The sequence below is a fragment of the Leguminivora glycinivorella genome, chromosome Z (assembly GCF_023078275.1).
Source record: "Leguminivora glycinivorella isolate SPB_JAAS2020 chromosome Z, LegGlyc_1.1, whole genome shotgun sequence".
Taxonomy (NCBI): Eukaryota; Metazoa; Arthropoda; class Insecta; order Lepidoptera; family Tortricidae; genus Leguminivora; species Leguminivora glycinivorella.
In genome coordinates, this window is record NC_062998.1 from 8,193,035 (window position 1) to 8,215,601 (window position 22,567).

The window sequence follows — 22,567 nt, forward strand, 5'->3', positions numbered from 1 at the left end:
ACGATGTCATTGTTCTGACGAAGTTGCAGACATAGATGGAATACTATATGGATAGCTTTTTCCATAGAAGGATTTGTTGGCATACTTACCTTCTATGCATAAATGAAATGAAATGAAATGAAATGAAATATTTATTTTCCAAGTAGGCATATTACAATGCGCTTATGAACGTCAAATAAAACTACGCCGGCTCTAACCCTACGCCTCAGCCTCGAGAAGATTTCAGTCCCCCCTCAGTTGGAGGAGGGTATCCACTATGGGACCGGCAAGAAACTCGGCGGGCCACTTCTTTTCAAAACATTACATCTTATATTTAACATGCATTAAAAAAAAAACAAGATACAATTTAATAAGCAAAAGTATTCATAAAAAAAATATTAACACAAGAAATTATACAAAGTACAAAGCTATTATGATTATTAATAAGAGATGTTAGAGATGTATAGAGTCTCTAAGTGTCAAAGTACACCGAACCGAATAACTAAAATAACTTTAGAGTTGTAAAAGACTCTTGTTGTCTTAAGCAAAGGAAAAAAAAATATATGTATACTTAATCTACTTTTTTCCTTGGAGATGTATATGGTCTCCAAGAGTCAGAAAGAAAAATAAACAAACAAGGACCGAACAGAGTGCCTCAACGTAAATATGAAGGAGGGCAGGTATGTAGATATAGTAATTCTGAGCTCGCAACTTATAACTGCCAAAAGGGATTTAGATGATGATGATTTCTAAAGTCGTTCCAGGGAAGGGTCTCATAGAGTCTCGACCAACACCTCTAGGGACTTGCTAGGTGACTGGATCAAAAATCTGATGTAAAAGGCGGTGATCTTAGACATGGCGCGATTAGTCCGGCTACTCTCCCTATGGTTCTTACCACTAGCAGTTTGGAACCTGCTAAGAAGCAGGGATCGAACCTCGAGACAAGTCTCACTGAGATTTTAATGCGACACGGACTGTGTGTGTAGCTTTTGAAGTTAGAAAATTATCGTTTGAATTGTTTGCAGGTTTAGTGAGATTTAAGGGACCCAAAGAAAGTTAGCCGGAATATATCAGTCTGTCAATAATTATTCGACACCTTGTGATTCTGACAAGGCTTATATCGTCCGGCGAACTTGTACCCTCAAAAATATTTAGTTTTTCTCTCTTTCTCGTGTTTTCAGGGGTGTGTGCTCGTCGTTGTCCTGATAATCGATCCTGTGTATTTAGAGCGCCGACTTTACTTCGATCAAAGACATAGATAGATAAAGTCTAAGAAAAAAACGTACCTCAGTATCATACAGAAAAAGGTACGGTGGCCTAGATGGCATTACACCTTTGGGGTACGCTCAGCTAGATGGCGCTAATATTAATATTTAACATTTAACACATATCAAGCTAAGAATATGGGCCAAATTGTCAAAACTGAGGTTCAAAAGTTTTAAGCCTGTGGCAAGAGATGGCAGTGTATGCACTGTGATTAAGTAGGTACATATTTTACTTCGACAGTAAGTCCGTTTTCACATTATCCGATCCGATATCGGATGTCGGAAGGATTTCAATGCAAAAAATCCAAGATGGCGCCTGTAATGTATGGGATATCGGCCCGACATCCGATATCGGATCGGATAATGTGAAAACGCACTTACTCTCTATAATACTCGATCCTCTTTGCTTCGATATAGCTCTGGTCCTTAACAAACCTAAGACCACAGTATAATAAAGAGTACTATCGTACAGTATGACCACTTCCGCTCCCCGCTGAAAGTGTCGCCCACCCCCTCTCGGTTACCTCACAGTTACCGCCTGTCAAAAACGCGAACAGTCGACCTGTCATATTTCACTCATACAAGCATAAGTAGTACGCGTTCACCTACACGAGCTTAGACTGTGTGCTAGGAACGCGCCTCTTTCATATATTTGATCGCCAGTGTCCGAGGTGTGGCTAGACTCTGATAAAAGAGGTACAAAACCCAAAGAAAGTATTTTAACATTACCACAATATAAATAAGTAGGTAGGCATGCAAAATACCGAAATTGCATCTCGTTATATCAAGAATCCTCCATTAGCCACAAATCTTTTACATTATCAACTAACAACGTCCAGTGATAAAACGACGGATTAGTTACCAAAGTGGCTTCACATATACCTTTTCTGTTACGTCTACCGAATGATGCAAATACTTAGTTAACGACCTCATCAACTGATTAAGACCGCAAATATTTTAAACTGTTTCGGCTCTGGCCGAGCACGATCGCAAACTATGCTTTACGCAGCAGGGGATAAGGTGTAGGGGCCTGCATTTGTGGGATGCAAGAAGTATACCGGTTTGCCGAGAAGGAAGAAAAGGCGCGCGCGGCTGCGAGGCTCGTCAGTTGCGCCAGCGCCGGCACACCCGTCGGTCAGGAATCTAGTCAATTTTTTAAAAATATATTTTTAATCAAAGGCCACCATGAAAGTGTTCATCGTTATGACGGCGGTCGCCGCTCTAGCCAGTAAGTTTAACCTTTTTATTGCATCGCGTGATTATAAAGCTGTTATTGCACCTAGCAATATTAAGCTTTATTGATCCATAAGCTTTCTTATGACATTGGCGAATTTTCTATTTCATGCACTTTGATATCGAACATGCAATTTTCTAGCAGGAAAAGACATCAACGCGCTCTGAAACTTTACAGTGATACATTTTAATTTTAAGATGAATTAATTGACTATTAGAATATTATAGGTAGCAAGATTGCACATAATAGACTTTTCAAAATGCATTCTAGTTTTCAGTCACTCAAACGATGTAATCACATTTCTCTACTTTTATCATTAATACTTACATTATAATTATAACTATGAAAATATTTGCAAGAATTCACATAGCAGAATTTTCAAAATGCATTAAAACTTTTTGCAAGTCAAATAAATATTTATCTCTATTTTGATCACGAATACTTTATTATTACTTGCCAAAATATAATATACACGGTGTAACATGAGGAAACCGAATAATTTTAACAGCGTATTATTCCTCATCATATTATAAGAGTAACATGTCATACTCATAAACTTTTCTGGATTTCGTCTACTTTCAGAGTTATAAGCATTTCAAAAAATAACAAATACTTATTATTTCTCAGAACAAAACGCTGTTTTGATGGCGATGATGCCGTTATCGGACATAATCGAACTATCCTCGTAGATAGATATCAAAAAACAACTAGTGACTCGTTGCAAAAAAATATAATTTGTAGAAAAAAAAATAATTTTTATTTTAAGTGCCAGTTTTACGAGTAACATTTACTTATGTGAAAATACATCCAAAGAAACGAAAAAAATTACACAAAAAAATTTTTTTTGGCGAAATTTGTTCGACGTCATGTAATAGGTATTTTATCTTTATTTTGCCCTCAGAAATGCGTAGTTAAAATCTTTCGGTTCCTTCATGTTACACCGTGTATGTAAGTCTGTTCCCCGTAGTAACATAAACTAGTTCTCTGACCTTTAAATCGAACGACAATATTGCGAAAAGATTATATAACCTGACCCCAATGGGCGACAACTAATATGATTACATAAATACGTGGAATTGGCTCGCACCGGCACCAGAACCAATAAAATCTGCATATAACAAGATAAATATAATATATTATATCAAATGTGAAATGTGATAGCATAACAATTATAAGTGGTTTTTAACCCCCGACGCAAAAACGACGGGGTGTTATAAGTTTGACGTGTCTGTCTGTCTGTCTGTCTCTCTGTCTGTCTGTCTGTCTGTCTGTCTGTCTGTTTGTCTGTGTGTGTGTCTGTCTGTGGCACCGTAGTTCCCGAACGGGTGAACCGATTTCGATTTAGTTTTTTTTGTTTGAAAGCTGAGTTAGTCGGGAGTGTTCTTAGCCATGTTTCATGAAAATCGGTCCACTATGTCGCGGTCGGGGGTTTTTTCAAAATTTTAATTTTGTGGTTAGGTTATAAATATAATATATTGTTGATAAAAGCTGCATTTTTAAAAATAACTCAGATCATGATGTAGATACCATACATGTCATTTGCTTACATATTGTTTCACAAAAATTATATCCGTTTTTGAATTTATGAAACAAATCCTAATCTGATTTTGTAAAATCTGAAAATGGAAAACTTTATACGAATTAGGGCCACTTGCCGAGGGTTAACCCACCATTTTATATGGAATTTGACAGATGACAGTCCACTAACCCTGAGTTAAGTGGTTGGTGCAAGTGGGCCTTACAGATATTATAATTATGCAATTTAGCAATCAGAATTCATTCACTGAAACCGTAAAATATTTGATCAAACATGTGCATAAAAAAATAGACCTCAGTAAGGTCACAGTATAATAAAGAGTACTATCGTACAGTATGGCCACTCCCGCTCCCCGCTGATAGCGCCGCCCACCCCCTCTCAGTTACCTCACAGTTACCGCCTGTCAAGAACCCGAACAGTCTACCTGTCATATCTCACTCATACAAGCATATTGCGCGTTCACCTACACGAGCTTAGACTGTGTGCTAGGAACGCACCTCTTTCATATATTTGATCGCCAGTGTCCGAGGTGTGGTAAGGTGTTTTAAATTCTATTATTACACCATTTGTATGCCGGTTAGCATCAAAATATAGAAGACATTATGAGGCAGCTGACCAACCATAAGTTACTAGCACGTGCTGTCAACACAACCAGGCCACGTACCTAGTGCAATGTAACATATCGTCAAAGTTCATTGAACCCGAAAAATGTAGTCGATGGTCGTACGCCTTAGCAATGACTTAGCACTAGGGTCTCTTCGGAAACAAGTTAATATCGAATAACCAGAAAGTTAAAATATTGAAACAACCTCCGATATAGCGGACCGATTTTCATGAAACATGGCTTAGAAAACTCCCGACTAACTCAGCTTTAAAAAAAAAACTAAATCTAAATTGGTTCATCCATTCATCAAAAAAATCAAAACGGTCCGACACTGATAAAAATAACTGTGTAAAAAAATGAAAATATACACGGTGCTCGTGAGCATTGCGAGAGACTTTAAGAACATATTCCTGATCCCAAAAATAATTTAATTAATTAAAAAAAATATTTCCTTTAGCCTCAGAAATGCGTGGATAAAATCTCTCGCAATGCTCTCACGAGCACCGTGTATAATACTTACCACACACTTAGTTATTATGAATAAAGGTAGCTTAACAAAAGGCACATTGCAGGGAAGATTTCTTTGGTTTTATATTAATAAAATAACCTAACCATATTTTTTTTTCATGAAACATGGCTAAGAGCACTCCCGACTAACTCAGCTTTCAAACAAAAAAAACTAGATTGAAATCGGTTCATCCGTTCGGAAGCTACGATGCCACAGACAGACACACACACAGACAGACAAACAGACGGACAGACACGTCAAACTTATAACACCCCGTCGTTTTTGCGTCGGGGGTTAAAAATAGTTGTCTAGACGATTAGTAGCACGATTAACTATGACTATTCTTATGACTCCACAACGGGTTCCCTCTATTTGGCATAACTTTAATTGTCCGAAACAATTTTCGCATAACAGACTTCGCATAATCGATTTTCGCCGAATGTTAATTTGGCAGAAAACTTATTTGTCATAATCGAAAATAATACGAATAACACATTGTCCGAAAATAAGTTCGCATAATTCTGTTTACGCCGATTGTTGTTATGAATAAGATTAATTCGCATAATTGTATTTGGCATATTTCTTAAAATCAGAATATCCACCCATACTAAATGCTGTTAAGAGAGTCGGTTTGGTTAGGTTAGAACTGCGACCTCAACAAATAAAACATTTTGTCAAGAATTTCGGTTAGGTTAGGTTAGAATTGCAACATTAATATAGTAGTATTACCTATGATAAAAATTCTGCGTAATAAATTTCCACTAAACCATGTTATGCAGAAATAATTTATGCATAAAAACCATTCGGCGAATAACCTTTATGCATGAAATATATTCGGACAAACAAAAATATGCCTAGACAAATATGCGTAACTATACTATGCCATAACAGATTATGCGAAAGGTGAATTATGCCAATATAGATTATGCCAAAAAGAATTCTCGATTGTAAAATTATGCCAAAACAAGGGGAACCCTCCACAACATAGGTTTTGAACCATAGAGACAGGCCACACAACGTGATGTTTTCGAGGTCACACGTGTCACAGGAAAGTGTCAACTCCATTTGATCCATTTATAGGGCAACGGACTCAAAAGCCCTCAAGTATTTCACCAGCTTTTCTTGCACAGATAATTGAAGGTACCATATTAATTTCTCCTGCGGTAGTAAGGTACATTAGGGTAATTCCGAAAGTCGCATAATAATCACCATATTAATGCACTTCACCATATTAACAAATGTTGTAGGTGCCACGATTACTCGTAGTACGAAAGCACAGATATAAATTATCGATAAAATCAAAGTATGTACTTATTAAATTCTAAAGTACCGATAACAAATTCGCAAGAATAAAAACAAAGTTTAGAAACCGATTAGAAAGTAAATATATAAAATAAAACCAACCAACTGAATGAATTGCATTTAAAAATAAAGCAACACCACCAAATTCACGATGCATTTCTAGCACATCTCATTTTGAACCTAGAGGCAAAGTCGTAAAGCGCAATATCATTGTGGTAAAGTAAAGGAAATTGTCTACTCCGACATTGACATTCACTTGCTGCAATTTCTATAGGTTACCACGAATTGGTCGCCAATGTCACTACTTTTTGTCGTCCATTTTGAGCTTTATTCGAAACATAATTCGTAGACTTCGTTTTTGCGTGCTTTTGTGTACAATAGTATTGCGGTAGAAGTTGGTGTCGACACCCGTATTTAAATTTACGCAAATATTGTTAGTTTGGCAATTCAAATTGTCGTTTCCCGACTCTAATAGGCTTCTGCAATACAACTTCACTGAGAGAAATTTGCATTGTGAATTTAACAAGTTCGACTTGTTGCGGTTTATCTGTTTGAATCAGCCAAACGTATGTTTAAAACAATATGTGTCAGGTTGTTTTTATAAAATCGACTTGTTGATTCAAATATATTGCCGATTCAAATGACAAGTAGCTTGTTGTTTGAACCAAAGAGCACGTAGGCGCTATTTTAACCAAAAAACTTGTTGAACGAACATGAAAACTGGTTGTATTTTCTTTCAGTGTTATGACATTAGCAATCAAATAATGACTATTAACATTTAATTGTCTAAATTAACAAATTTAGGCGTTGGTAGGTGATGATGCACACAAGCCGTAATGGTGCAAAGGTCTGGAAAATTTAATACGTGTTTTATACAATTTATTACAAATCGGCAAGCGATACTAATGAATCCAAGTGATTAAATGTACATAGTTTTTATATATTGTCCTGTTTTCTATATTTGTGTTACGTGGTATGTTACGTTCTCACCTTAACTTAGTACTCGTATTACCTACATCGATACTTTTAAAATCGACTATCAATCGGCAAAAACGTGATGATAATGAATTATTCAAATTATATGTATTTGATCTATTAAATAGTCTAATATTCTCAAAAAAATCACGGAACGTAGACATTTAATTTGAATAATTGATCAATATTAGCATAAAAGGACAATATTTTAAAACTTGGCTACTTTTATCGAAATGTTAAATCGTGTTCATGCTTTTTATAGAGTGCCAAATGTAACACACAATACAAAAAATACAAAAACATTTATTCAGCAAATAGGCCACGGGGGCACTTTTACATGTCAACATTACAGAGTATTCATTAAAGTTAAACAAATGAAATTAATAGAAATATTAACTAAAAATATTAATCATAAGCAAAGTAGCTATACACTGATATAGAATTAGAGATGTATAAAGTCTCTAAATGTCATATTATTACTAACTATAATCAATACATAAAAAAAGTGCAAACAGATACAAAGATAAAAGAAATCTATAATACTTCAATAGTTGTAAAAGACTGAATATTACAAGTAAAAATATTATACTTAATCAAATAATCCATGGAGATGTATAGCGTCTCCAAGAGTCAAATTTTATAAAATTAAAATATTTAAAAGTAAAAACCTTTGTCAAATAATACAAAAAAAAAAAAAAAAAAAATACAGAAAATGAACAGCTAAATTACACATTTCAAGAGATGTACAAGTCTCTAGTTGTCAATCATTAAAGAACAAATCAAGTTTACAAATAAGGGCCAATCAAGGTTACAAATTAAGTTTAAAAATATAATCAAAATCTCAGAGATGTATAAGGTCTCTAAGTGTCCAAAAAACTAACATTAACTTAATCAAACAATGTTAATTAATTATTATCTTATCTAAAAGCCTTTTCCCTCAGCATCCCCCTTTTTATAATGAATACCACTGAGGCGGTAATAAATAACCAATCTAAAAATATAAAAAGAAAAACAATAATGGTGAAAAACCTTTGGAATTTGAGATTCAAAATAATATTTGGACTATCTACTACTTATATACTGTACTAGCTTTTGCCCGCGGCTTCGCTCGCGTTAGAAAGAGACAAAAAGTAGCCTATGGCACTCTCCATCCCCTCAAATATCACCACTTAAAAAATCACGTCAATTCGTCGCTCCGTTTTCACACACACTTTCCCATTTATGATATTAGCACACCTCGGACACTGGCGATCAAATATATGAAAGAGGCGCGTTCCTAGCACACAGTCTAAGCTCGTGTAGGTGAACGCGTACTATGCTTGTATGAGTGACATATGACAGGTCGACTGTTCGCGTTTTTGACAGGCGGTAACTGTGAGGTAACCGAGAGGGGGTGGGCGGCACTTTCAGCGGGGAGCGGGAGTGGCCATACTGTACGATAGTACTCTTTATTATACTGTGATATTAGTATGGATAGGTACCTACATGTACCTTGCCCAGAAAGAAATTCATCACCTCTGGCTGACTGTCACATAGACATGTGACAGTCAACCAGACAAGGTCACACCCGAATTTAAAAAGTTAGTGAGGAGCTAGCCAAGGGTCAGTCCGTCGTCGGCTGCAAGCTGCATGTTGTAACGTTCACTTTCACTTAGTTGCGTCACTCGTTGCGATAGTCGATATAATCGTGTGTTAACAATGCATCTGCGTGTTAGGAAACTTAGTCGTTCCGGAGATCGCCTGAATCGTGACAGCTTCTTTCTATTCATCGAATGTAATCCGTCAATTAGGACACCACAGACTAAACTATAAGTGCTAACTTTTCAGTGTTGGATACTCTATGGCAGTTCCGACTCAACTATAATAATCCCATTATAGTTGACTTTAGTTAACTGTAATAATTTCAAAAATAGAACTTCATACAATTTCTATACTAATTTGCGATACCTGGCAAATTTTTCTGCACCTGAAACACATTTTTTTTTATCTGTCGCGTTATCGGCCAATGAGAGACAGTTGTTACAAACAATTGGTTCGATGCTGATACAACGGTGAACGACGCTATTAACATTAATTTTAACTTGAATGATGATATTTCCGTCCATTGATGATGAAGATGATGACTCGTAGAAAAAGTATTGTATACAATAGTGATATAATTAAGCTTTTCACTCTCGTACCGTACTATTAGACTATTAGGCCACTCAGCAAGCTTCGTGGCCTAAACATGGTACTCGACTGAAAAGCTTTGTATTATAGTTATCACGATTGTATAAAATACTATTGACGGAGCGGTACGGATATTAGGATTGTGTCGATTTGTAAGAGTAACGGGTCGATTCACACATTAGATGTTAGTTCTAGATAAGACAGTGACAAAAGTAACGAATTTGTTTTAAGAGATTATTTTTGACGCTGATATATCCGATCCATATGATACCTAATTTGGTATACGATACTGACATGCCATGTATGTATGACTGTATGTGTGTCTGCGGTTTCACCCGTAGTTACCATAAACCATAAATTAACCTTTACGTGACTTTTATGAACACGATGCCTCCACGCACAGGCACAGACATAAATCTTAAGAATGGCTAAGTTTTAACAATTTAAACTAATATAAATTAATCAGATCCCTTTTTAAACTTACCTTAAATAACCTTTGAAAAACGGCATTTATTTTGTTTCAGTGCGTTCTCAAAAAAACAAAATTCAACACAATAAATTATACAAAGAGGTTTCCAAATAAAAAGGTTAGGACCCAAACGGCCCGATTCGATATTTAAGAAGCTCGTGTAACTCATATATGTTATAAATATCCGATCCACATCGTATTTGGAGAGAATTTTTAAACTTTGAATAGAACCACTAAGAAACAAAATCCCGACTTGTCGGTAGGGATAAGTGGCTATTATCAACAGATTGGTAAGTGGTTAAGTGTTCAAATATTACATGTAGCACTCAACGCGATGCCTCGGTGATATAATAGCGTTGTGCAATTGGCTCTTAACGTGGTGAATAATAGCTACCGGTCACGAAACTATCAATCTGCTTATAAATTAGGTACTTTGGAAAACACTTAAAAGTAAACTTTCAATAAAAAAATTCGTTTCGGATTTAATAAATCGGAAAATATATAAACAAGAATAAAGATTAGTTGGATCCAATAACGTTATGTCAAATATTTCATAAAGATCTGATGGGCCGTGTACAACATTGGTAAATAATATGCAGCCTAAATATGTACCAAGTGTCCAGAGTCCTTATATTTCTATTTTGGGTCTGGTTCAGTACTAAAATTAGACGAACAATATTAGGTTACTTCTCTACTACTTTACTTAGTCTATCTTCACAGTCTTTCAGTGACCGAAACGGTAATTCTTTGCCATAAGTGCGATATAAAGCATTGGACATTAGAGTTTCGTTCGCTTCAGCAAAAACTATTGATATCCTCACTACCTCCTTTTTGATTAACCTAAGGATATTTATAAGTGGCCTCAACGTCTATTGCAGACGATTTATGGTGTAATATTCGAGGAGCACCTTTTCTGATCACTTATTAGACCGATGCGAGACCGACATAGTCTACCGAAGGACTGACAAGAGAAAAAAAAAATATATAGGACATTCTTACACAGATTGACTGAGGCCCATGGTAAGCTCAAGAAGGCTTGTGTACTTATATACGTAGAAAACATCCATGACTCAGGAACAAATATCTGTGCTCATCACTCAAATAAATGCCCTTACCGGGATTCGAACCCGGGACCGCGGCGCAGCAGGCAGGGTCACTACCGACTGCGCCAGAGCGGTCGTCAAAGAGAGAAGTTTGCGGAAATCGGCGCTGAAACATCCTGACGTCGCTTCTGTCTCTTATCAGTGAGTGCAGCAAACCACACCACAAGTACAAAACAATAACAAATTATGCCAACTTTCACTTGTTTTTTTCCAACATGTTCTTGGTTATTGCGCACAGTATAAGGATAAATCAGTAGTTAATCTCCGGCAGCGGCGACGCGGTCGTTACTACTGCGCAAGGTCACGCAGGGTTGTACCTGTGCTACTGTCCTACTCGTAGTAACTGTGTATGGCGCTATGCTAGTACCAACGCTCTTTCTACCTTTTTATCTAATAAAGATTCAAGTACGTGTTTCTTTCTTAAATACTGACGAAATCGTATTTACATAAAATGTTTGAATAGATGTTTGCACAATATTTAAGTAGGTACCAAACTTTCGAGCTAGATAGATCGCAGCATCTACCTAAATGTCGTTACAGATAAATCCTTATTGATTTTAATGTGTCATTCTAGCTTTAAATCTCACTTTTACGCCATTTACGTAAGCAATAATGTACTTAACACTGCAAAAATATAACAACCACTTACTTTTCTGGGTGTCTAGGAATTCTAAAGAACATTCTGACATTTCCGCATTTTGAGAACTGTTCTCCATACACCCATAAGCACTACAGTAACGAAAATATGTCTTCGGTGCTGACGTCATTTTCTCCCGAACTCAACACGTCAACACAGCGCGCGAACGCGGCCCCGACTGTCCAGCCCAATACTTACCAGTTTCGCATGTATTCGGTACATATGGAGAGTAGTTTTCGACACACCGCGCGGAGTGAAGTTTGTTAGAAGAGTTATTACTGCTTTATACTGTGTTATTGCGAAACTACTTGAGATGATTATACACGCGTCTACGTAAGGAGCAAGCTGAATACATATCGACCGGTTCTCGATGCAATGTTTACTACGAAACCTTTCATTCTACATGTAAATAAGTAATCCGTGTCATTCTAAAGATGGCAAATGTCCAATGTTGAAATTATGTCCGGGATTGTGCCGTGATGATGGCAAGAGGCCAGGCCCCGTAGCCGAATGGCATTTCTGCGACGCGAAACGAAATCGAAACGCCGCAGAAAGGTGGTCTGGCTTCTCGCACCAATATGCAAGAGCGATAGAGATAGACAGCTACGAAAGAGATATTATCGTGAGCGTTTGTGCATTCGGCTACGCACACAGATGGTCTTACGTTGGTTCCTTGGCAGAAAGGTCGGTGCCTCTTATGGGACACAACGTGCGTTAGCACCTTTGCTCCGTCCCATCTGATTCACACCATTAGTGCTGCTGGTGCGGCTGCCGAATATGCTGCGAAGCAGAAGCACTCAAAGTACTCTGTCTTGGAACCAACTTATGATTTTGTACCAGTTGCGGTGGCGACTGCGGGCCCTTGGGGTGCGGAGGCTAAGCAGTTTGTGTGGGAATTGGGTCGGCGACTTAGAGACAGGGGTGGCGATCCTCGTTCCGGATCGTACCTGGTCCAACAAGTTTCCCTGGCTGTTCAACGGGGCAACGCGGCCAGTGTAATGGGAACTTTTGGGCCAGCTGCGGTCCGGGGTGGCACCATACCCTAGGTTATTTAGCGTTTAGGTTTGACAAAGTCTGTTGCGGATTATTTCGTTTGTATATATTTGACAAAGCCTGTAGCTGATTTGTTTTATGTCCACTTGACGAAGCCTGCGCTGCTGATCACGATCTATTTTGTTTTTATTGTATGGGTTTTGGGTTTAGTTATGTTGAAATTTACAATTATGATAAGGGTACTTAATCGTTGTGGGGTAGGTCATATTGACTCTTTGTACTGGGTCAAAATGGCCTACAGCATCGGAAGCATGGTCGCGCGATAGACGATAAAATATCAGGCTGTCCCTATCGCACTTACAAATAGTGACGTCCTGCTATTTTATCGTCTATCGCTCGACCATGCTTCCCGTGTAGAAGTACTTAATGGCTACACTGAAGACGTTACAGAGGATAAAAGCTTAGTCACGGTCGTATTCTGTTGTATTTCATTACTCGCTCTAAGTTGCTCGTGTTGTCCTTTTGAATAAGTACGACGTACCTCTGTGACACACTTTGAGATAAGACTTAATAAACAAACCTTAAATTAGTTACAATGTTCATAGCTTATCATTATTAACAAATTATATTTGAAAACTTAGTTGTTAATATTCTTCTTCTTATCGTGTCGAGGTTGCTCTCTTGTTAATATTTTAGACGTAGGTGTATACTCGTAGGTAGGTACTTGACGGAGAATACAAATTGTAATTTGTGTCCTAAGCAGTTCATATTTCAAAATCTCACACTAATAAGAAAGTAGCAAACGAATCACTCCCAGCGCTGTCTGGCATAATCTATCTTAGTCATCTAGGAAATTTGACGCCCACACGGATTAAATTTTCTGGTTTCTATTGTTACGAAATTGTCTGGAGCCTACACAATTTCTAAAAGCACGCAGGCGTCTACGTCGGCGGCTTATACTTGAAGCAATATTATCTATACTAGACAGAGTATACTTAGTTATTTATAGAGTATCTATTTTTAGGTAGTTACAAAAGATGTTTTGTGGCAGCATTTTCTCCTGCCTATACTCAATAGGCTAGAATCAGTAGGAAAAAGCGGCAAATGTACAAATAAGAGTGAAGAGTTCTCGTCCCATATGATATTGAAAGATCACGCTGTTTCGTTTGACAAACTTGCTTACTGATTTATCTAGTATCTCTTTAGTAACAAGGGATGTTTTGTGGCAGCATTTTCATCTGTTCATACGGCTAGAGTCATTAGGAAAAGTCGGCAAAATGTAAACGATAGGCGTGAAGGCCCGTCCCATATAATATTGGAATTTCGCGCCGTTTCTCTTGACAAACTTGTTTGACAGACAATACTTTTTGATTGAAAACCTAACCTAAATTTTTCTTTTTCTAGGCGCCCAATTCAAATGCCCGGCGAAAGACGGCCAGTACGACGATGATCGGCAGTGCGACAAATTCTACGAGTGCGTCGACGGCGTGGCGACCACCAAACTGTGCCCGGACGGTCTCGTCTTCGACCCCACCATTAGGAAGATCAACAAATGCGACCAGCCCTTCAATGTAGACTGCGGTGACAGGACCGAGCTCCGTGAGTACCTTTATTATACTAAGTTACGTGCAACATTAAATAGTAACAGATGAAGTTACTGTCAAATCTATCAGCAACTTAGGATTACCTTTCACGAGAATGATGTACAATAGTTTGACGTCCAAAATTTTTTTCGTACATTAATTGTTCAACATGCTGGTGAGGCATATAGGTATTTTTTTGTCATTTCTTTTGATGCAAATTCGGGTGCGGGTAAATGTAGATACTTCTCTCGTGGGACTGATATTCTTTTTGATCCGTTTTAAGCTTTTCTAATACTGTATTTTAGAGTTGGAGTAAAAAAAGAAAGAATAGTTAGGACTTTTTCGAAATTACACTAAGAAGCGAATAAGTACCTAAATATTCAACTCATTGACAGGATTTCCTAGTAAACGCCGTGATTGTTTGAAAGGACAAGTTCATGAGAAAAACTGACGCTGACGAAGTAGACGAACGGAAAGCTTAACGTTCAGTCGACCGCATTTCCGCCTTTTTAATCAGACACTAACAACTAAGGTCATTCGGTATATATCTAGTAGTTTATAATCAGAGGGCGGAATTGCTCATGGCAAAAATCAAACGTCAATAGAGTTGGAACGTTAAATTCTATCGACTATCGATTACACTGAAATTATCAGTATATTGTTGAGTTGTTTTCGACGTAAGTATGACAAGGATACTTCTTTATCCATTTGTTGACTGTTTTTCGTTTTGGATTAACCATTTTTTTCAAACGTGAATTAGTTTCAAAAGGACTAGTGACAGAAATGGTAATTGTAATTATATGTCATACAATTTACTTTTAATCTAATCAAAGAGGTCAAAATCAAATGGTCGAATAGCTAATCAAAGAGGTTTAAAGTCAGAAATGTCAAAGGAGACTGAATTTATCGATAGCTGAAAATGTCGATAAAATTTAACATTCCAACTCTATTGACGTTTGATTTTTGCCATGAGCAATTCCGCCCTCTGTTTATAATATTACAAGAACTGATTGAGAATTTAAACTGTTGTGAGACATACTGACATTAAGATTTTACGGGTTAACATATGTGTTTAGTCTTACACGCAACTTGTTTCTTCAATAGTATTGGATAATGGAGAACTAACTTTTCGAAACACCTGGTATTAGTAATTTAGTCTTTCAGAGACATGAATATAAACACAATGTTTTTGACGGCTTATTTGGTCAAAGCTAAACTTTGACTCATATTTTTTTTCGCAACGAGTCATTCACAATCTAATCCAACAGAGAGGTGCAACAGGGTCATTGCTATGTACCTCGTGCCATATTAGCTAAGTAATTAGCATACGTATAAACTTTATGGACACTTGAGACTATGTACGCCGCCAGTCGGCCTAGAAAGGCAGCCGCGCGCGGCGACCTCTTGACAAAGGTAGACGGGACGCCTTCTCTTTACACGCATTGTATAGCCTTATACTGTTCCCTAAGCGCGACAGCGGTGAGCGGCGGCCATACATTGGCTTGGGATTTTCATTCGCACGTATGGCTGCCGCTCACCGCTGACGCGCTTAGACCAATGTCGTGGCTGGGCCGTTATACTGCTCCCTGTAGGCTTATTTATTATAAAGACATAATACTAGCGTATAGGTTAATTTAATACATAAAGGCTAAAATACTTATAAACGTAATTTGGTGACTGATGAAGTTCGTTTTGTAATTTATAGTTATTTTAGAATTTAGGTATTCGTAAAGGCTAAAATACCGGTTCATGTTTAGTCAAATGCGAATTTGAGATTGCATATATTTTACATTAATGACCAAAATTCTTTAACATTTTGTCACCTCGAGAATCCAAAGATTGTAAATGTCAACGCATAATTTATTTGCAACGTCGCATCAGGGTATGCAATCTGCTTGCGATTCCGTGAATTGAATATTTAAGCAATAGCCTCCAAATGCTAACTTTGTTTGCGTTTAGGAATGTCTTAGTTTCCTTTGATTTTGTTACTTATTTCTACTTTCGGTCATTTTCCTTAAGTAAAGTGATAAACAGAATTTCAACTTTCAAGAACTGAATCGTGAAAAGTGTATGCCAGAGAGTTACCTACATATGCTAGTTTCCTAAAATTAAATGTATTCGAATGACGAAAATTAGTTGTCAATTTTTGTATCTATCCACGACACCTTTGTATGTACACACAAATTTACTCAAAACCAGGCCTTGGCAAACGATTGACTGCATGTTTTTCTAGCACGTTGAACTTTCATTTATTTTCGACGACTGATGAAATTTCCTGCCCCGCGTTTTTGCTTTATACTATTTTCATTTGACCTTGCAGACTTACTATTAACCGTTTGCTTAAAATACTCGGTAAAAATACCAAGAAAGCGGTCGGAGCTGACGTAACAAGTATGCTGATTTCGAGTCGTAATCCAGTTTTTAAAAGTCAACCATTTACCTTGATCATGTTAAACTTTTGAAATTAATACACGTTTATTAATGATTTCGGCAAAATAATCTTTCGAGGCTGTTTCTGGTTGGTAACAGGATTTTTCTTCTTTTATTATTAATGGTCAACCTTTCATTAATCACGGTGACCGGTAATGTAACACGAATGTATGAAGTCATATGACTTAATTACCTATAGGGTTATATCTGGTTAAAGTAAATTGTTGAATAAGGGCAATCTAAGCAGATAATGATAGCTTTTAAGTTATTCAACTAATTTAACAAAATAGAATAGTTAGGCTTAGTATGAATACCATACTAAGCCTAACTATTATATTCCTCTCTCTCTGTTTTTGTATTGAAAACATTTGGCTCATCCCTAATTCTGACGATTCCGTCATGAACCTATATTGAGTTTACATCTGTAGTAGCAATGTATTCCCCTAGATATAAGTATACAATTTTTTACCATCGGGCTAACCTTACTGTGTTTCCACAGAGCCCCCCAAGCCGAACAGCCAGTGCCCGCGCCGCAACGGCTTCTTCGCCCACCCCGACCCGTCCGTCTGCAACGTGTTCTACAACTGCATCGAGGGGGAGCCCATCGAGGTCAAGTGCACCGCCGGTCTGCACTTCGACGAGTACTCTGGAACGTGTGTGTGGCCTGATGCGGCTGGCAGACAGGGCTGCAACGTTCAAGAGAGTAAGTAATTCTTATACTTAACCGTGTCTTCCCAGAGTCCCCCAACGGTCGTGAAATGTTCAAGAGAGTAAGTTATCTTAGTAACTTTTACAATCACGATCACCAAAAGGACGTATCCGATGATCCAGGGACACCTATAGGTGTTGTGGCGATCAAGAAAGGTGTTAATAGTCGAGCGTACAGCGCTAGGGACACCTATTGATATTGCAAACGTTGTTAAGGTAACATTGTCACTTCGATGGGTACTCTGGCACTTGTGTGTGACCCGATGCGGCTGGCTGTTAATAATTGAGCGTACAGCGCTAGGGATACCTATTGGTATTGCAGACGCTGTTAAAGTAACATAGGTACTTTCACGAGTAATCTAGCATGTGTGTGTGGCCTGATGCGGCTGGCAGACAAGGACGCAACGCTCAGGAGAGTAAGTTATCTTAGTGACCTTATATAAGCCATGTCAAGATCAACTTAGTCGAGCGTACACCTATTGGTGCTTATGCTACATACGTTGTTAAAGTAACTTTGACACTTTCACGAGTACGTGTGTAGGTACGTGAATGTGGCCTGTTGCGGCCGACAGACAGAATAAAATCTTCATAGACTTTAACTGTAAGACTGGCAGCGCAGCTATAGTGTAATGTTGACAGAAAGGTCAAGCAAAGTTTAGCAGCGACAGGTATCGCCAAGCCTTGTGTACATTCATAAATTCTATAACAATTGCTTTCGCGTAACTTTATAATGATGTTTTCGCTGTAATAAGTAGTTTCGATTTCCTGCATGAAATGTAAATATCATTATTTATTATGCGTCGGATATTAGTAATTAGCACACATAACAAATAAGGCGTTTTTAAATCAAGTAATCATTTACCTTGATCGAAACTAATGATCCGGTAAATAATAAATCAGTCAAGCTATGCGTGTTCGATATTTCGAAACATCTTACTATTAATATACAATACAATATTTCCACGAAAAAAAACTAGTAAGGTACAGCGGGGCAAATCTCGACTGGGGCAAATGTAACTGGTCCATATTTCTAAATTTCACAATGTTTGCATTATTAAATAGAGTGTCCACCGATTATATATGGTAGGCGTGTTCAATGGATACATGTAGAACTCAACATCATAGTGTAACAATGGAAAAAATGGATTAATTACAATTGCTCCGCTGTACCCTTATATTTGTTTATAAACTTGAATAAAAACATCACTCTTATAATCTTCGATCACTATAAATCAGGAATGGTCGCAGTGAAACATTAGGCGCTATGAAGCCTTACCTACATAACCCATAACATAAATTGAGGCCTACTCCACTATCACCTCAGTGATAGTCAGTACATATTCCCAATAAGCAGGCATTCATAACCAATCTATTCTTCACCTCCAGAGAAGACCAAGGACGGTTTCGAGTGCCCCAAGGACGTGCCAATAGACCCCCAAGGTCAGCCCGTGGCGCACCCCAAGTTCGCCCACCCCACCGACTGCCAGCGTTTCTACGTGTGCCTCAACGGTGTGGAGCCCAGAGACCTGGGCTGCCAGGTCGGAGAGGTCTACAACGAGGAGTCTCAGAAGTGTGACGCGCCTGAGAACGTGCGCGGATGGTCAGTATCTTAAACTTCACGACTTGAATTCCTTTTTTACGTTCCTCCTATGGACAAGACAGCACTTCCAGGTGTGCCGGAATGATGTGAAACCCCTACGGGTTCGGTTACCCTACATCGTACTACGGGCTGCCTTAGTGCGTTTTCACATTATTCGATCCGATATCGGACGTAGGAAGGATTTCAAAAGAAAAAAATCAAAGATGGCGGCTTAAATATATGGGATATTGGTCTGACACTGATCGGATAGTGTGAAAACGCAGTGGAGATCGATGAAATCTCCTCTGAGATTTTAACTAGTATAATATTTACCTAGCGTAACTTGCTGATCTCAAAAGAAGTTGACAGGAAGAAGTTATTCTTGAGTGTTAATCTGCTCTGATATTGAAAAATAAAGTGGTCCTTCGAGCCGGATACATTTTCGCTGATTGTTTAACCATAATTTATTTATGAATCGTTTTTCTTTAATGCCTTAGAAATAAATTACTCATATTTTCTTGTTTTGTTTACAGCGAGGACTGGTACAAGGACTCCGAGGAGGCGGCGCCGGGCCCCAAGGCGAGGTCCTAAACACTCATAGTGATATGCATAATATAGTTTCAATTTAAGACTTAATAAATGTTAAGTAAAATAAAAATTACACCCGTCTTTCATTTACGGAAAAGAAATCTTCACCTTCTTGTAGGTATGTATTATTTTTAAACGACTCCAAAATTATAAAAAGCTTAACGGAGATGCGAGAAAACTCACAGAAAGAAAGTGGAAATAGAAATACAATAGAAGATACCATTTATTCATGAAGGAATGAAGTACTAACCACACGAAATGGCTTCATCTCAGTGTGTTGCTGGTGACTTCCAGTGCTGATCTTCCAATGAGAACATCAAGTGACAAATCCATACTAATATTATAAATGGGAAAGTGTGTGTGTCTGTTTGTTTGTCCGTCTTTCACGGCAAAACGAAGCGACGAATTGACATGATTTTTTTTTAGTGGAGATAGTTGAAGGGATGGAGAGTGACATAGGCTACTTTTTGTCTCTTTCTAACGCGAGCGAAGCCGCGGGAAAAGCTAGTATTATCTATAATCGATATTACCTACAGCAGACATCATCTTTAAGGATTTAAACATGAATCTTATAGTATACTCGTATCTTAGAACAGCATAGAAAATGGGGTGAGAATGGATAAAGGAGAGGGGCAAATCTCGACTGGGGGACAAATGTAACTGGTCCATTTTTTCCACATTCCGTTTATATAATATGGTAAGCGTGTTCAGTGGATACATGTAGAACTCAACATCATAGTGAAATAATGGAAAAAATGGATCAGTTACAATTGCCCCCCAGTCGAGATTTGCCCCGCTGTACCTTATTCGAGAGAGTAATATAGCACATTCTTAATGATTTTGATGATGATGATTTCAATCATCATAATCATATAGGCAGGCAAGCATAATAGCGTGATCAACGATAAAACGTCAGGCCGTCCCTTTCCCACTATCTGTAAGTGCGATAGAGACGCGGTGTGTAGTAGGTATATTCATGTACACCAACAATCATACAAATGGCTTTAGGAAGTGTGTAGGAAAACTACGGTTAAAAAGCGAAACTACGAAATGACATAGCATAGTGAGTGGTTTTTAACCAAACAATTGTATAAGACCAGAAACGAGGCTAGTGTCAATACACTATCGCTATTCTATCGCCTATGCCGAGCTAGGGAGATGGTTTAATAATTCGAGCTCAATATAAATTTAATTAAGAGATTTTTGCGTAACCAGCCAAAGCCAAGCTAAGATAGGTATCGTAGGGGTTCCCTTTATCTTGCAGAATATCGATTGTCCGAAATACACTTGGCATAGCAGCTTTCGCAGAAACATTTTTACCCGAATGATACTTTTGCATAATTGTACAAATAGCATAACTGTCATATCGCATAATATATCATTCATTTGGCAGAATTCGGATAGCAGAATATTAATATTGTCGATTTTAATATAGCAGAATTATATATAGTATACATTATATTTCACCGAATTAGTAGTAGCATACTGCTAATATCGTCGACTTTAATATTGCAGCATTTTATGTCGCATAATACTCATGTTGCTGACCGTAATTTTGCACCGAATAGACGTTCCGCCGAATTTATTTTGTCATGTTGCCAGAAATAGAACCCCCACCATCCAGAAGACAAAGTAGCCGTATTTATTTGCTATTAGATTTTTTTCTTATAACAAGACATGGGCTTAATAAGGCACATAATAAGGTACACATTTTGTCCTAGTAGCTCGACGTAAAGCATATGGTTTAGACAGTATTGACTTAATCCTCCCGAGTACCAATTACGATTCCGGACAAATGCTACTAGAAAATTCACAAAGTGCGTAAAAGACGATACGATTGCGAAAAAAATTGTACGGTGCGAACCTCAACGACACATGATCCACAAAGCAGAATATCTGGACATAGTCTAGCCACTGTTATTTAAAAAAAATAAAGTTCAGGATCTGTGTATGGCGGCCATTTAGAGAATGTGGCATGGTGCTTACTCTAACTCCGACTTTGATGTCGAATTTGACTATCATACACTGTTTATATTGATCTGGTTTAGGCACTGTTCAAACACCATGAATGTCAATTAGACTTTGGCCTATGGCTAATTTTTTTATCTGTTTCTCTCATCCTGCTCGCATCAAAAATTTACGGCAATCCGGAACGTTGCCCAAAATTGCGTTTTATTAATTTATATAAATTTACCGCATTTATTCTACAAGTACCCAATTGGAAAACCATGAAGAGGACTCTTAAAGAATATATTTTGGCAGCATAAGTATTAACCTTTGTTTGTTGAAATCGTACAAAGAGTCATTGAAATATTCTCAAATTAAGCGAGATAGGGGTTGTCCGAAATTTATTTGCTAGACCTTAATGAAAGTACCATAAAGTCCCTAAAATAAAAAAAATATCAGACCTTCTTATATCAAATAGTGCTTACCAATACCTTCAGATCATACTCTCGGAACATAATAATACAAAATTATGCACATGTCAACATTTAGACGAGGTTTGTTGTGTCCCTAACGATACAGTCCTTACTCACACGACACAGAAATCGTATATGTCACAAAGTCGGTTTAGGTGCGACGACGAGCGAAGCGAGGAGGAGCGTGTTAGGTTGACAGTGTTATGTTATTAGCAGAGATCGGACGGATTTGCGACATTCTTAGTGACTTACGTCATTTTAATGACTTTTAGTATGAGATGACGCACAAAAATTCGATCTCTGGTTATTAGGTTGATAAGCAATCGCGCGTACTATTTAATGTAAAAAATAAATAAAACATAAGTGACATTATTCTGCGCATCAACATTATGCCAAGGTATTATTCTGCCTAAGACAATTGTGCGAAATGACAGAATGCCAAGTCAATAGAATGCGACACAATTTTCAACAAAACAATTAATCG

General features: G+C 37.7%; 1 protein-coding gene across 1 annotated transcript; it reads left to right on the forward strand.

The window, feature by feature from the left end:
- The first annotated feature begins 2,321 nt into the window (after positions 1-2,321).
- On the forward strand, positions 2,322-19,736 carry LOC125241587 (protein obstructor-E-like). The gene is made up of 5 exons (XM_048150136.1): positions 2,322-2,472; positions 14,180-14,374; positions 17,288-17,491; positions 18,883-19,096; positions 19,609-19,736. Exons 1-5 carry the CDS (start codon positions 2,430-2,432, stop codon positions 19,664-19,666), a joined length of 714 nt encoding a protein of 237 aa, XP_048006093.1. The 5' UTR covers positions 2,322-2,429; the 3' UTR covers positions 19,667-19,736.
- Positions 19,737-22,567: the final 2,831 nt, after the last annotated feature.

Bases quoted from the DNA above. Each gene is read 5' to 3' on its own strand.
- LOC125241587 (XM_048150136.1), top strand. From the start codon at position 2,430: ATGAAAGTGTTCATCGTTATGACGGCGGTCGCCGCTCTAGCCA. The intron at 14,375-17,287 runs GTGAGTACCTTT...GTGTTTCCACAG, and splicing joins CGGTGACAGGACCGAGCTCC to AGCCCCCCAAGCCGAACAGC. The intron at 17,492-18,882 runs GTAAGTAATTCT...CTTCACCTCCAG, and splicing joins GGGCTGCAACGTTCAAGAGA to AGAAGACCAAGGACGGTTTC.